The sequence below is a fragment of the Chlorocebus sabaeus genome, chromosome 2 (assembly GCF_047675955.1).
Source record: "Chlorocebus sabaeus isolate Y175 chromosome 2, mChlSab1.0.hap1, whole genome shotgun sequence".
In the NCBI taxonomy this organism is placed as follows: domain Eukaryota; kingdom Metazoa; phylum Chordata; class Mammalia; order Primates; family Cercopithecidae; genus Chlorocebus; species Chlorocebus sabaeus.
The window spans coordinates 20700764-20716541 of record NC_132905.1 but is presented as its reverse complement, the minus strand read 5'-3'; the positions used below and the strand labels follow the sequence as shown (position 1 = coordinate 20716541).

The 15778-nt window shown below is 44.8% G+C and overlaps 1 protein-coding gene across 1 annotated transcript; it reads left to right on the top strand.

Annotated features, from left to right (window-relative positions):
* The first annotated feature begins 6925 nt into the window (after positions 1–6925).
* On the top strand, positions 6926–12647 carry SRSF6 (serine and arginine rich splicing factor 6). Its single transcript, XM_008016978.3, has 6 exons — positions 6926–7207; positions 7428–7576; positions 8836–8960; positions 9099–9307; positions 9584–9667; positions 9772–12647. The coding sequence occupies exons 1-6, from the start codon at positions 7101–7103 to the stop codon at positions 10127–10129; spliced, it is 1032 nt and encodes a 343-aa protein (XP_008015169.1). The 5' UTR covers positions 6926–7100; the 3' UTR covers positions 10130–12647.
* Positions 12648–15778: the final 3131 nt, after the last annotated feature.

The window sequence follows — 15778 nt, the reverse complement described above, 5'->3', positions numbered from 1 at the left end:
AAGAAGAGACACAGAGTTCAGGGGAAAGATGCTATTTCTAAATAGATGGTTGAGGAGGCGCTTCTGATAACAGTCTGTTTTCTGCTGATATACCACAAACTGGGTAATTTATAATGAAAAATTTATTTCTCCCTCTCTTTTTTTAAGGCTAGTCATGTGACGCAGTGGAAGTAGAGAAGGAACAAAGAAATCTATAACTGGTTGTGATCAATTAGTTGCAAACATCATTGCACTTGGACCAGTCAGAAAAGAAATTTATTTCTTACACAAGACAGAAAGGCACTGGGGGCCAGACTCTCTTTAAAACAATTCACCTCTTAATAACCAACCCATCCTTCCGTAATAACATTAATTCGTGAAGGCTCCACCCTCATTCATGATTCAGTCACCTCTTATTAGGCCTCACCTCCCAATATCATGCACTGGGGACAAAGTCTCAAACACAGAAACTGTTGAGGGACATGTTCAAGCCACAGCAATAACATTGAGCAGAAACCAAAAGGAAATGAGGGGCGCTAATCATAGAAAAACAGTTCCAGATGCAGGGAGCTGTCCAGTGACAAGGCCCTGAGGCTGGTGTATGTTTGGCACATTCAAGAGCTGGTGGGAGAAGGAAGAGTAAGGAATGCAGGGGGAGTTGGAGGGACGTGACTGTATAGGACCTACCCCCATTGATATTCAAAAGCCACCACAAACCCATCCAATATACACATATGTAGTCGTATCAAGAGCTGGGAGTTTTAGGCCAGGCAAGGTGGCTCATGCCTGTAATCCCAGCACTCTGAGAGGCTGAGGTGGGCAGATCAGTTGAGTCCAGGAGTTCGAGACTAGCCTGGGCAACATGGCAAAAACCCATCTCTACAAAAAATAAAAAAAATTAGCTGGACGTGGTGGCGCATACCAGTAGTCCCAGCTACTCAGGAGGCTGAGGTGGGAAAATTTCCTGAGCCCAGGAGGTGGAGATTGCAGTAAGCCAAGACGGCACCACTGCACTTCAGCCTGGATGACCAAGTGAGACTTTGTCTCAAAAAAAAAAAAAAAAAAAAAATGGCAGGGCGGGACGGGGGCTTGAGGTGGTGTTATTTACAAAAAAATGGGATCATGCATATATTAAAACTTGCCTTCTTTACTTAACAACACCCAAAAGCATCATTCGTGGTCAGTCACACAGACTGAGGTAAGCAAACCTCTTCTGTGAAGAGCCAGCGAGGAAATGGTGTAGGCTTTGCAGAGTTTCACTCTGTTGCGACCACTCGATATAATAACGAAATCAAGACTGCTGCTGTAGCTCGAGAGGAGCCATAGACAATGTGTAAATGAATGGGTGATGCTGTGTTCCCATAGAACCTTATTTACAAAACAGGTGACAGGCCAAGATTTGACTGAGGCCCTAGTTTGCAAAGCCGACACATGACGTGACTGTTGTTTTCCCGATGCTGAGAACAGCAGGCATTCAATAAATATTTGAAATGAGAATAATCTTACTTATTTTCATCGTGCAAGAGTATTCCATGGCTTAAATAAGCATCCTTGGACCCATGGTTTTACAAACTGGCTCCTTGTCAAATAGATTTCTAGGATTAAGCTTACTGGATCAAAGGCTTATGAACTTGTTTGTCAATTAACCACTACTTCCTTGAAACTCTTTCCACTCCTAGCTGCTGTGACACCACACTCTTTTGGGATGTTTTCCTTACCTTTTTAGCCACTTCCCAGTTGCCATTCCTAAATTTTTGGAAGCGAGGGGGACAGGTTTTCACTCTGTGGCCTAGGCTGGAGAGCAGTTGCAAGTGATTTTCCTGCCTTTGCCTCCCAAGTAGCTAGGACTACAGGTGCGTCCCACCATGCCTACTAACATTTTTCTTTCTTTCTTTCTTTGACACATAGTCTTGTTCTGTCGCCCAGGCTGGAGTGCAGTAGTGCAGTCTCTGCTCACTGCGACCTCCACCTCCCGGGTTTAAGCGATCCTTGTGCCTCAGTCTCCCGAGTAGCTGGGATTACAGGCCTGCACCACCACACCCGGCTAATTTTTTTGTGTTTCTGGTAGAGTCGGGGTTTCACCATTTTGGCCAGGCTGGTCTCGAACTCCTGACCTCAAGTGATCTGCCCGCCTCATCCTCCCAAAGTGTTGGGATTACAGGTGCTAGCTACCATGCCCGGCCTTTTTTCATTTTTTGTAGACTTGCTATATTGCCCAGGCTGGTCTTGAACTCCTGGCCTCCAGAGATCCTCCCACCTCATCCTCCCAAAGCACTGGGATTACAAAGCACAAGTCCTTGCACCCAGCTTCCATTCCTGAATTTAACAAAATTTCAGAGTCCCTTTGGTAGTGTGTCCGGAATTGGTTCCTTCCGGCAGGTTCTTGGTCTCATTGACTTCAAGAATGAAGCCACAGACCCTCGCGGTGAGTGTTACAGTTCTTAAAGATGGTGTGTCCGGAGTTTGTTCCTTCAGATGTTCAGATGTGTCTGGAGTTTCTTCCTTCCGGTGGGTTCGTGGTGTTAAGCCGCAGACCTTCTGCAGTGAGGGTTACAGCTCTTAAAGATAGTGCAGACTCAAAGAGTGGGCAGCAGCAAGATTTATACATGCATAGATACATAAATATGTGTACAGAGAGAGGCTTAAACAAACAAGTTCATGGAATATAGTTACGGAAGGGAGAATTTGACAATAATAACATTTTTTACTCATCAAACTCTCATTTTTAAAAAATGTGTTAAAATTCATTATTTGCAAGAGTTGAAGCAGGAAATGACACTTTTATGGTATTGGTGGGACTGGATGTTGCTTCCGGGAGTCAGTGGGGTAGTATTTATTGAAGGATGGGGAATTCGTTTGTCAAAGAGAAAGATGCAGCTGTGATATCATCCGCTCTTCCTCTCACTTCTCTTTTCCCAAAGCCCCGTGGCTACCCCTAACAAGAAACCCAAGAGCACTGCTGCGGAAGAGAAAACAGCTTCAGATATCATAATTGAGAGAGGTGTTGGATTGTCACCATGCTGTGGAGTCTTCCTGAGGACCCAACGCTGCTGATGTGTTGGGAGAACAAATCAAAGGAGAAATGGTAGATGTGCAGCATGGGAGCTCATTTCTTTTCTTCTTTCTTTCTTTCCTTTCTCTCATTTCTTTTCTTTCTTTTTTAGACAAGAGTCTTGCTCTGTCACCCAGGCTGGAGTGAAGTGGAGCCATCACAACTCACTGCAGCCTTGACCTCCAGGGCTCAAGTGATCCTCCCACCTCAGTCCCTGGAGTAGCTAGGACTACAAGCATGCGCCACCACTCTTGGCCTTTTTTTTTTAATTTCTTTTTATAGAGATGGAATCTCGCTATGTTGCTCAGGCTGGTCTTGTGCTCCCGGGATCAAGTGATCCCATCTCTGCCTCTCAAGGTGATGGGATTACAGGTGTGAGCCACCGTGCCCGGCAAATCCCCTTTCGTAGCAACTCAGGTGTATCTGTATGGAGTGGAGTGAATATAGCAGCAGTTGCTCCAGAAACAGAATCCAGAATTGGAAACTGTCAGTGACAGAGTTAGAAAGAATCATGATTCAGATGATTGAAAGACCCTCTGAGGCTCTTCCAACTGGGAGATTGGATTGCATGTTGCCAAGCTAGTCCAAACCTCGTTTTACAAACTTCTGTAGGCTGGGCATGGTGGCTCATGCCTGTAATCCCAGCACTTTGGGAGGCTGAGGATTGAACTCCTTGAGCCTAGGAGTTCGAGATCAGCCTGGGTAACATAGGGAGATCCTGTCTCTATTTTAAAAAAAAAAAAAGAAAAGAAAGAAAAAACTTCTGTACAGGATTCATTTGGACTAGCACTTCTCAACCTCAGCTACTGACATTCCAGGCCAGATAATTCTTCGTGGTGGGGCTGTCCTGTGCCTTGCAGGATGTTTCATGATATCCCTAGCCTCTACCCATGAGATACCAGCAGCTTCTTCCCTCCTCCAGCTATGACAACCAGAATGTCTTCAGATATTGACAGATGTCCCCTGGGGGGACAGAACTGCCCCCTGTTGAGAGCCTCCCCAGTAGTTGGAACTACAAGCATGTGCCACCATGCCTAGCTAATTTAAAATTTTTTTTTTTTTTTTTTTTTTTTTTGTGGAGACGGGATCTCGCCATGTTGCCCAGGTTGATATCGAACTCCTGGGCTCAAGCAATCCTCTCACCTGGGCCTCCCAAAGTGCTGGGATTACAGGCGTGAGCTACCATGCCTTGCTCCTTGTTTTTCTTTCTTTCTTTGAGTCAGAGTCTTGCTTTTTCACCCAGGCTGCAGTGCAGTGGCATGATCATAGCTTACTGCAACCTCGAACTCCTGGGCTCAAGAGATCTTCCTGCCTCAGTTTCCCAAGGTGCAGGGATTACAGACTCATATTTTTTTATCTAACTTTAAGCACGGTCTCTACCTCCCCCAGTCGTGACAAACAACGTTTCCCTCCAGACTGCCAAATAGCTCCAGGAGGGCACCCCGCCTCCCCCCGCCCGCCCCCCCCCCCTCCCCCCCGCCGCTTTTTCAACCCGAAGCTGAAGGATATTGAGGTTGCACCACTCAAAACTGAACAGGAATACAAAAATATCTAAAGAGCTGGTGTTGGGCTGGGCGCGGTGGCTCACGCCTTTGGGAGACCGAGGCGGGTGGATCACCTGAGGTTGGGAGTTCGAGATGAGACCAGCCTGACTAACATGGTGAAACCCCGTCTCTACTAAAAATACAAAATTAGCTGGGCGTGGTGGCGCATGCCTGTAACCCCAGCTACTCGGGAGGCGAGGCAGGAGAACCACTCGAACCCAGGAGGCGGAGGTTGCAGTGAGCCGAGATTGCACAGGTGTGAGCCACAGCGCCTGGCCTGGGCTGCATTCTTTCAGGAGGCTCTAGGGGAGAATCTGTTCCCTCCTGTCTTCCAGCTTCCAGAGGCTACTGGCACTCTTTGGCTTATGATTCCTTCCTCCATCTTCAAAGCCATTAACTTCGGTTGTGACTTCCTTACAGTCAATCACTCTGACCCCAATCCCAGCCTCCTTTGTCACATCTGCTTCTCTGACTGTGGCTCTCCTGTCCCCCTCTTGTAAGCACCCTTATGATCACATTGGGCCCACCCAGATAATCCCAGGGCATCTCTGCATCTCAAGATGCTCAACTTAACCAGATCTGCAAAGTCCCTTTTGACATATAAAGTAACACCTTCACAGGTTTCAGGGGTTAGGATTAGGGGGAACCCTTATTCTGCCTACCCAGAGGTGAAGCTGGTGGGGCTTCTGGGTTAGGTGGGGACTTGGAGAACTTTTTTGTCTAGCTAAAGGATTGTAAACACACCAATCAGCACTCTGTGTCTAGCTAAAGGTTGGTAAACGTACCAATCAGCACTCTGTAAAAATGGACCAATCAGCATTCTGTAAAATGGACCAATCAGCGCTCTGTAAAATGGACCAATCAGCAGGATGTGGGTGGGGCCAAAGAAGGGAATAAAAGCTGGCCAGTGGGCGCCTAAAGCAGCAACCTTGTGGGGTGGCCTTCTATGGGGTGTGGGTTGGGGTTGTGTTCTTATGTTTCAAGGGAGTTGGAGTCTTGCTTTGTCACCCAGGCTGTAGTGCAGTGGCATGATGGTAGCTCACTGCAGCCTTGAACTCTTGGGCTTAAGAGATCCTCTTGCTTCGGCTTCCCAAGGTATGGGGATTACAGACTCGTATTTTTTATTTATCTAACTTTAAGCATGGCGTCTACCTCCCCCAGTCGTGACAAAACAATAACGTTTCCCTCCAGACTTCCAAATAGCTCCAGGAGGACAAAACCCCCCTTTTTCAACCCGGAGCTGAAGGATATTGAGGTTGCACCACTCAGAGCAGGTATACAAAAATATCTAAAGAGCTGGTGTTATCTCAGTGATATCCCTTCCCTTTTTTTTTTTTTTTTTTTTTTTTAGCTTCGGTGACACCCTACTCTCCTGGTCTTCTCCCTACCTCCCTAGTCACTCCTCCCCGTCAGTCTCCTTTCCTGTACTTAAATTTTAGAGTACCCCAGGCGTTGGCCTGGGTCTTCCGCTCCCCACCTAAACTTAAACCAGAGGTTTTCATCTGGTTCTCCAGCTTTAAATAGCATCTCCATTGATAAACTCACAAAATAAGGCACTTTCAAGTCAATGGAAGAAATGATAGTATTGGGACAAAGGACTTTCCATATACGGGAGAAAAAAAAATTGTTCATCGCTGTAGGAGGGCTGCGGGGTCTCCTCCGCGCTCCCTTTTGAGCACCTACAGTGAGCGTAGGATTCCCACGGACACCCCAATCCACAAGTGAGTCAAGTTGCCTGGGCTCCAAGGAAGACCCATGGAGGGAGAGGGGAACGTCCGGGGAGGCCAAGACTGAAGAAGGCTGCGAGTGAGACCTGGAGAGGCTGATGTCGGCGGCTCTGCAAGCTCGCAACGCGACCCCGCCCGGTCAGCAAGACCTCAGCGCGCGATCCTCGGATTCTGCGAAACCGGACCGGCGACTGGGTCCGAGAGCGCGGTCCCCACCAAAACGAGCACCAACCAATCGCTAGGGGAAAGAGGCAGCCTCGTTTTAACCCACCAATCAGAGACCGCGGCGACCCATTATAAACCACCTCGAGAACCAATGAAAAACGGGGATTCTCTCAGCCCGCCTCGCGAGCTTCAACCCCAAAGAGATCGATCGCGCAGAGTTTTATAAAAGGTACAAATTAGAAAACAATTCTGCGGTTGCATTAGAGACATTGTGTTTTCAAAGACGGTGGGGAGGGTTGGTGAAAAATCCTAGAAGCGAGCAAGACCGCACTACACCGAAACGTCGCGGGCAGCAGACTGGCCAGTCACCATTTAGCCAGTCACCATTTAGCCCAGGGCCGACGGGGGACGGACGTGCCGCTGCGCGCTAACGTCACGCGCCAGGCCCCGCCCCACTGGCTGCCCATATAGCGTAAGCCTGGCGCGCGCGCGCATCATTGTGTGGCTGGACTCGGCCGCCGCTGTGGTGTGAGGCGCGTGTTCGGGCTCTTGCCGTCCCCGCACCCGCACCGCGGTACTGGCTTGCGGTCCGCCGTTCGACAACCAGCCCTTGGGCCCCCGCCCGCCACGGACATGCCGCGCGTCTACATAGGACGCCTGAGCTACAACGTCCGGGAGAAGGACATCCAGCGCTTTTTCAGTGGCTATGGCCGCCTCCTCGAAGTAGATCTCAAAAATGGGTGAGTCGGGCCTGGGCGCCCGCGCCCAGCGTCCCAGGCCTGGTGGCGGCGGGAACTCTCCAAGGAAAAAGGCGGCCAAGGCCGCGGCGCCGCGTGGCAGGGCCTCCAAGATGGCGACGGCGCGGCGTCGCGGGGGCGCGCTGAGGGGTGCGGGCGCGCGCACGGGCGCGCCCTGGCTAACGACGCCCCCGCCGTTGTCCGGCCCTGGCACCGCCCCCAGGTACGGCTTCGTGGAGTTCGAGGACTCCCGCGACGCCGACGACGCCGTTTACGAGCTGAACGGCAAGGAGCTCTGCGGCGAGCGCGTGATCGTAGAGCACGCCAGGGGCCCGCGTCGCGATCGCGACGGCTACAGCTACGGAAGCCGCAGTGAGTCCCACCCCCGCGCGCTCCGCGCCCTTGGGGACCCTGGGGGCGGGCGGGGGTGGGTGGGTTGGGGCCTCCCAGCCCGGGCAGGCGCGAGGGCCGGGGGTCGTTTGACTCGGGCGTCCCCGAGCCCCGCTGCCTTCATGTCTGCCCGGGGCAGCCATGGGACGCCGGAGCGCGGGGATTGGGTTTGGGTGTTTGGTTTTATTTGCGAAGTTGGGAGCGGGGTGGCTTCTTCTGGCCCCTTGTCAGCACTGTCACAGGTTCTAACCACAGAGGAAGTAAGGAGTGGCTGTATTTGTTGTATTCTCCTTACTTACCTATCAGTGCATTAGTTAGAGGTTCGGGGGCAGGCTGGGGTGGAGGTGGGGTAGCGGGGCGGGGGACGGGGAAGGGTGGAGCTTAAAGTATAGGTCTTAAAGTTATGGAACTTGATGGGGGCCGAAGAATGTACTATTTTTAAGTAATGTGGTATTGTACCACAAAGTAGATCTAAATAAGCTTTATGCTGTATTTGAACTAACTGGGGCATGTTACTGGGAGGAGGTTGGGGGGATTTTTGGTTATGTTAAATGTTTGATGTTTAAATTGTTGCATGTTGAATTCAAACTTTTTAACAAGTCCTTGATGTTTCAATTTGAAAGTGACCAATGGGGCTGAGGCTGTGTCCACTGAGGCTAAGATGACTGCCTTTCCTGATTGGCCTTGGCTTTTCCATACATTGTGTGACCCTTGCCCTATGACCCTTTGGCTGACCTTACCGGAAGCCATGACGACAGCAGCCTTTTGCCATTAGACGCAGGGTGATGGTGAGGATTCCAAGGGTTAGACAAAACTGGTTAATCTGAACTAGGTGACTGTTACCTTGCGTGTTTTGTGGCCAAACCACCACCAAAAACCTCACACTGTGATGTAAGTACTTAGTGTAAAACTAGTAAACATTTTTGTAAAATGTAGAAATGCATGTAATCAGTTAAGTTTTATATTTTACAATGTTCTGTAAAATAAAACTTAGCGAGGTAAATCGAATAAAGGAGCAGTCACTCTCTAACAGATTGTAGGAGAGGTTTAGTTGGATTTAGTCTATTTGACTTGCCCTTAATTTAATTTTATGGCAAATCACAAATGTGTCGAAGGTTTAGCAATATAATAGCAAAGTCCTACTCCAGTAAATAAAAGTTGATATGTTTGTACTAACTTTCAAAGACATTATGCGTTTTTATCATTACAAGGCATCTAATTGTTCCCTTCATGTGATAAAGGTGGTGGAGGTGGATACAGCAGTCGGAGAACATCTGGCAGAGACAAATACGGACCACCTGTTCGTACAGAATACAGGCTTATTGTAGAAAATCTTTCTAGTCGGTGCAGTTGGCAAGATTTAAAGGTATGTGCTGTAATACAAGATACAAAAAATACGACTAATGCTTTAAAGTAAACTCTTTTTACATTCTTATTTCTGGGAATTTATTATAGTATATAGATCTTTTAAGATTTCCGAGTCTGACCAATCTTATCGTTTCAGGATTTTATGCGACAAGCAGGTGAAGTAACCTATGCGGATGCCCACAAGGAACGAACAAATGAGGGTGTAATTGAGTTTCGCTCCTATTCTGACATGAAGCGTGCTTTGGACAAACTGGATGGCACAGAAATAAATGGCAGAAATATTAGGCTTATTGAAGATAAGCCACGCACAAGCCATAGGCGATCTTACTCTGGAAGCAGATCCAGGTAACTTGTTGAAGGACACTGTGGGGAGGAAACAGAATATTTGACAATAAAAAAGGGAAGTAATGGAGTAATTTCAATTGTTGCCTACTTGAATTAAAGCCATCTTTTAGTTTATTTTGGCTGTGCATCATTGGGTTTTTTTCTGGATGTTTTGAACGTGTATTTAATTTCGTAGTAAAGAAAAACATTATTCTTTGGCTTATCTATTTTTGCCAGATGGCACAGATGTATTTAAGATGGATTGAGATTAAGACTTCATTGTTTTTCTCCTAATAGGTCTCGATCTAGAAGACGGTCACGAAGTAGGAGTCGCAGGAGCAGCCGCAGTAGATCTCGAAGTATCTCAAAAAGTCGCTCCCGGTAAATAATGTTCTGTTGAGTCATTGTGAATATTACTGTACTTGTTTATGGAGTATGTGTATGTTCTTACAAAGTATTGAGAGAATCGGTCTTTCCTTGTCCAGTTCCAGGTCGCGGAGCAAAGGTCGATCACGTTCTCGATCAAAAGGCAGGAAATCTAGATCAAAGAGCAAATCTAAGCCCAAGTCTGATCGGGGCTCCCATTCACATTCTCGAAGCAGATCTAAGGATGAGTATGAGAAATCTCGAAGCAGGTCTCGGTCCCGATCCCCCAAAGAAAATGGAAAGGGTGATATAAAGTCAAAATCCAGATCAAGGAGCCAGTCCCATTCCAATTCGCCACTACCTGTTCCACCCTCAAAGGCCCGTTCTGTGTCCCCTCCACCAAAAAGAGCTTCAAGATCCCGTTCTAGGTCTCGTTCAAAGTCAAGATCAAGGTCCAGGTCGAGTTCCAGAGATTAACTCAGAACTCTCTTGTTCTTTGCACACTATTATGGAACACTTTCCTATTTAGGCAGTTACTCTTCCATGTTTATACTTGGCCTCTTCTGCAAGAGGAATCTGAAAACAGGGGCACACAGAAATTTGATTTGTGGCCAAATTTGATGAAAAAGATGAGGCTCTAAGGAAATGGTGGCATGAAGTCAGACACCCTGTCCCTTCTTTGTAGAATTAAGATAACTTTGATTTTATAGCTTTTGAGCTAAAATAACTTTTGTAAAGAGTAAGCTCATTTAGTTGTGTTTTTTTTTTTTTAAGTATTTCAGCAGGATCTGCTGGCAGGGTTTTTTTGTTTTATTTGTTTGCTTATTTTTAAATTAACTGTTTCAAGCTTTGAATACTTAAGACTTTAGAGGGAGAACCCAATTTTCAATTATGTTGGCTTTTTATAAAGCTTGAGTTATGTAAGATTTAAATAAAACTTTGCTACCAAGATGATTGCCTTATTGAATAGGTCACTATTAAATTCCTTAAAATGTTGGTATCTGCCATTTGTGGAAACATGTAAATTCTACTGAAGTGTAAACAAGGCAAGCCTCAGATCAGCAATAAATTATTCAGTTTGGATAACATTATTTTGTGCTGTTAATCAAATTTGCCAAAGTCTTCATCTGCCCCTTTAACAAGTTGAGTAAAAATAAAAGGTATTTTTTAGTCAATCTGTTCCATGATTTTGCTTAAATTAATTTTAAGTAATGGAACTTTTTTCAAAGGCAAATTTAAACTCTAAGAAATAACTCCTAATACTTGGGATCTTGTTTAGATAATCCACTTTCTGGAAGTTGTCAGCGTAATTCATGTTAGAGAGTGGTTCAGTTGTCTTTAATGTTTGTCATGTGGAAATGGAAGTAGCCTCTTTTTGATCTGAACTTGAGTTTATTCAAAGTGTAAAAGCACATACTGCATTTTATGCTGAAAGATAATTATGTTTAACAGGCACTTAATAAAGTCAGTTGCCAGTTAAGTTCCACCCAATAGTCCCCTTCGTAGTTAGTGGGATTATGTGATAATTGGTTAGATCATACTTGTAAATGTTAATGCATTGTGTAATTGCTTTGAAAAACAGTGAAATGGGTAAGCCCAAACTTTTGTACTTTATTACGAGTGAGGTGTAATGAGTACTGTGGAAACCAAATTTGAATACTGCAAATTTGTACGAGTTACTAGGTTAGCAGTTAGTCCATACATCCATAAGCCTGATGAGTTGAAATTGCAGTTGGAGAAGTGAATTAACCTTACATTCCTTTATTCAGATACTTAATTATATAAATAATTTTTTTAAAAGCATTTATTGATCTTAGTCTGAAATCAAAATATAGATTAATTGGCTCAGCTTTAATACCTTTCCAGGAGCTGTCACAGTGTAGGGTACTAAGGGTTGGATTGTGATGGGGCATGGTCGTACACCACTCATTGTGCCACAGGTGTGCCTGGAAAGCATGATATTCTAGGGTTGGTTTTTAGGTTCAAATAATCCAGAAATATGCCTAATAAGATAGAGTTGAAAAACTTTATGAGTCAAATATCTAGGGCATTCACAGAGTGGCTGTGAGTTCTTGGTAGTGTGAAAAAAAACCTGTTTTTCAGAAATTCTGGGTTTCCTGTTAAAAAATCTTAAAGCCCAACCTTAGGAATATAGTGCCCCAAAAGGCGGATGCTTCTTCTATTATCTTATTTTCTTTGATACTTTACTTAATTAGATGTTTATAAAGAAATGGGTTTATTTTTCCAGTATAAATCTCAGAATTTAAGGAAAGAAAGTGGTGTGTGTTACTGTAGTTCATTGTTTTGCCTACTCAGCAGAAGTGATGACTCTTAAAAATTGGCTTTGACCAAAGTTCTCTTGTTTTCAGGGAAAGAACATAAAAGCTTTTTGAACCACAGCCTTTTTAAAAGAGGGGTGGGAGGATATTATAGTAAGATATTTGGCTTTCTAAAAATATGAAACATCCTTCAACTGGGCTCTCTTGTTAATAGGACATCATATGATAATAGACTGGTTTGACTACATTGTTAGCTGCCGCAGTAAGCAGGTCATTGTATAGGTAAATGCCTGCATCCATAATTTTCTAGTAATAGCCACAACCAATTTATTAGTAGTCAGGGCCTATCCTTGCCTGTAGTTCTAAGTCACTGGATGCATGAAATCACTGTGTAACATTGGCTCACTTGATGAGCATAGGGCTGACTGATGAAATGTTTAGTTCCCTTGCTAACTTGTGAGAAGAATGAGTCCACAACATGCTCTATAACAGTGGCTAGATAGAGTATTAAGGTGGAGCAGAAGAGAAGTGAAAACATCTTGATTCCCCTTTCTTTCACTTGATGGTGTTTATGAACATGCCGTAGTGCCTTTATGGCCAGTTTTGAGTCCTGCCTACTTTGACTTTTACGTTCCCATTCCTGTGTTACCACCTTCCTCCCGATTTGTTAACCTATTTTGTGCTTTAAATCTCAATAAAATACTTACTGAGGGAAAGACTTGTTTTGAGTTTATTGCATATGCCCACTTAGGATTAGATTCTTAACAAATGGTTTTTTGAATTGGAGTTGGCATTGGGAAGCCATTCCTATCTTGAGTATAAGAACAGGATCTTGTTTTCACTTCCCCAGAAACGTGAGTTTGGGGTTTAGTATATGGTTTATCTTGGGCAAGTCATTAATCACTGTGCTTCAGTGTCGTCCTTGAAACAAGAGGGATAAAACATGGCATGGGATGTGAAGACTGAAAGTCAAGAATATGAACAGTACAAGAGAGTACCATAACAAATACAATTTTATTTACAAATACACATGGTTGGACCATACCTTAGATCTGCTTATTAATGCAGCTACTGTTGACAGTACTTGTATCTGCTCAGAGATTTCTATGGTTATGTAAAAATGACCTTTTAAGTTTTCAGTGTTCATGCCCTGAGTCTGCAGTTTGTTTTAATATATGCTAATACAGAGATCGGCTTACAATGGCTGACTGGTTACTGTTGAATGAATGTGTGATAAATTTTTTTTCAGAACCAATAGTGTGAATAATCCTTTGACTTGTGTATCAGCATGAATTTAAAAATTACTTTCAGGATTCAACATTTAGAGTTCTTGGAATAGAGCACCTAGTGTAGTAATTACCAATTTATATGCTAATCTTTAAGTTTTCTCAGTGACCACATTTTGAATATATTAGTATCCCGAACATGTATGCATCTATTTACTGAAAGTCAGTGCAATTGTGCAGTTGGTCTTCCTAGATCCTAAATAGTTTGTTTACATATGCCTTGTTATCTTAAAGCAATCCTGCAGATGACCCCTAGTATAGCACTTAACACAGTCATTAACTTTTTATAGCTTTTGAATAGAAAGGAATCATGGTTCAAAAATTGGAAGAGTGGGTGTGGTGGCTCATGCCTGTAATCCCAGCACTTTGGGAGGCCAAGACAGGAGGATCACCTGAGCTCAGGAGTTCGAGACCAGCCTGGCCAACATGGTGAAACCCTGTTTCTACCAAAAATACAAAAATTAGCCAGGCATGGTGGTGTGTGCCTACAGTCCTACTACTGGAAGACTGAGAGACGGGCAGGAGAATTGCTTGAACCCGGGAGGCGGAGGTTGCAGTTAGCCAAGATCACACCATGGCACTCCAGCCTGGGCAACAGAGTGAAACCCTGTCTGAAAAAAAAAAAAAAATTTAAAAATGTGTTTTCTAGGAATGGGAACATTATCTTCTACAGAATTATCAAAATCAGGAAATTAATGTTGATAAAATACTGTTGTCTGATACACAGTTCATACTGAAATTTCATCAGTTGTCCCATAACGTTTTTCCTCTTGGTCCAAGATTCATTGGTGGCATTTTGTTGTCATGGCTCTTGAGTCTCTTAATTTCTAATGCATCCTCAGGCTTTTTCTTCATCTTTTTAAGAAGTAGTTAATATAGGCTCCAGTTAACCCTCTCTCAAAATTATTTTTAAAAATGACTTTATAGTGATCCAGGTTATTAAGATGGATCACTGGACATATATAATACATCGAGGACAGAGTCTCAGTTTGTGATATTCCTGCCCAAAATGTTGTCATGTAGAAACGAGACAAATCCAAGATGAGGGGAAAACCTACAAAATAAACTTTTTTTTTTTTGAGGCAGAGTTTGACTCTTGTTAGCCAGGCTGGAGAGCAATGGTGCAATCTCAGCTCACCACAGCCTCTGCCTCCTGGGTTCAAGCTATTCGTCTGCCTCAACCTCCCGAGTAGCTGAGATGACAGGCATGCGCCACCACGCCCGGCTAATTTTCTTTTTTTTTAGTAGAGACAGGGTTTCTCCATGTTGATCAGGCTGGTCTCGTACTCCCGACCTCAGGTGATCTGCCCGCCTTAGCCTCCCAAAATGCTGGGACTACAGGTGTGAGCCACCTCGCCTGGCCTTCTACCGTAAAGGAATTGCTTTGGAGGGGTGGCGGGGTCCGTATACACTATATGGGTTTTCTTTAGGTTTTCTGTTTTTGAAGAGATGGAGTCTTACTCTGTTACCCAGGCTGGAGTGCAGTGGTGCAATCATGGGCTCAAGCGATGCTCCCACCTCAGTCTCCCAAATTGCTGAGGCGAGTGTGCACTACCACACCCAGCTAAGGGAGTAGACTATGTTTTAAAGGTAAGGTTTAAAGAAGGTGGTTTTTTATTTTTGTCTTTAGGAGGGAGTCAATTTGGAGATTAAGAGCTTCTGAAGGCAAAGCTTTGATGGCATCAGATTGAACACCCATTACTGCTGAAAGCAGGAGAGCGAGTCCCCTAGCCCAGGTCCAAAAGGATTGGGAGGCAAATAAGTTGCACCCTCATCTATAAAATGAGACCTACTAATATGAAAAGTAAATACTAATATCAAAGCATTTGGCACAGTCACTCATTAAATAGTAACTGCATTTAGGAAAACATTCTAAAATAGAACTAAACTCTCCAGGAGCGATAGTTCATGCCTATAAAGGTGGCCAGGGCGGGCAGATCACTTGAGATCCGGAGTTGGAGACCAGCCTGGCCAATGTGGTGAAACCCCATCTCTACTAATAATACAAAAATTAGCCTGGTGTGGTGGCGCAGGCCTGTAATCCCCGCTAGCTTGGAGAACAAGGCAAAAGAATCGCTTGAACCTGGGAGGGGAGGTTGCAGTGAGCCAAGACCACGCCACTGTACTCCAGCCTGAGCAACAGAGCGAGACTTGTCTCCAAACACCAGTGAGAATAGTAGAATGAACTGCCCTTGTGCTCCACTGGCTTTAACAATATATACCTGTCTACTTCCTCTCCCAAATAATTTTGAAGGAAATCCTAGACATTTTATCTGTAGATTGACTGTATACCTCTTTAAAGACATCTAGACTCTCCTTAAATCTAGAGTCTCTCTTTTTGTCCCCTTCAATATATTTATTGGAGAAGCTGTCTTTGTCCTGGAGAGTTTCCCAGTCTTGATTTTGCTGATTGCAATCTCATGGCATCATTAAGTGTATTCTTCTGTATGCTGCATTTCCTGTAAATTAATAGACCTAGAGAAGCAGTTTTCTTTTTTTTGAGAAGGGTTCTCTATCACCCAGGTTGGAGTTGCAGTGGTACAATCGCAGCTCACTGCAAC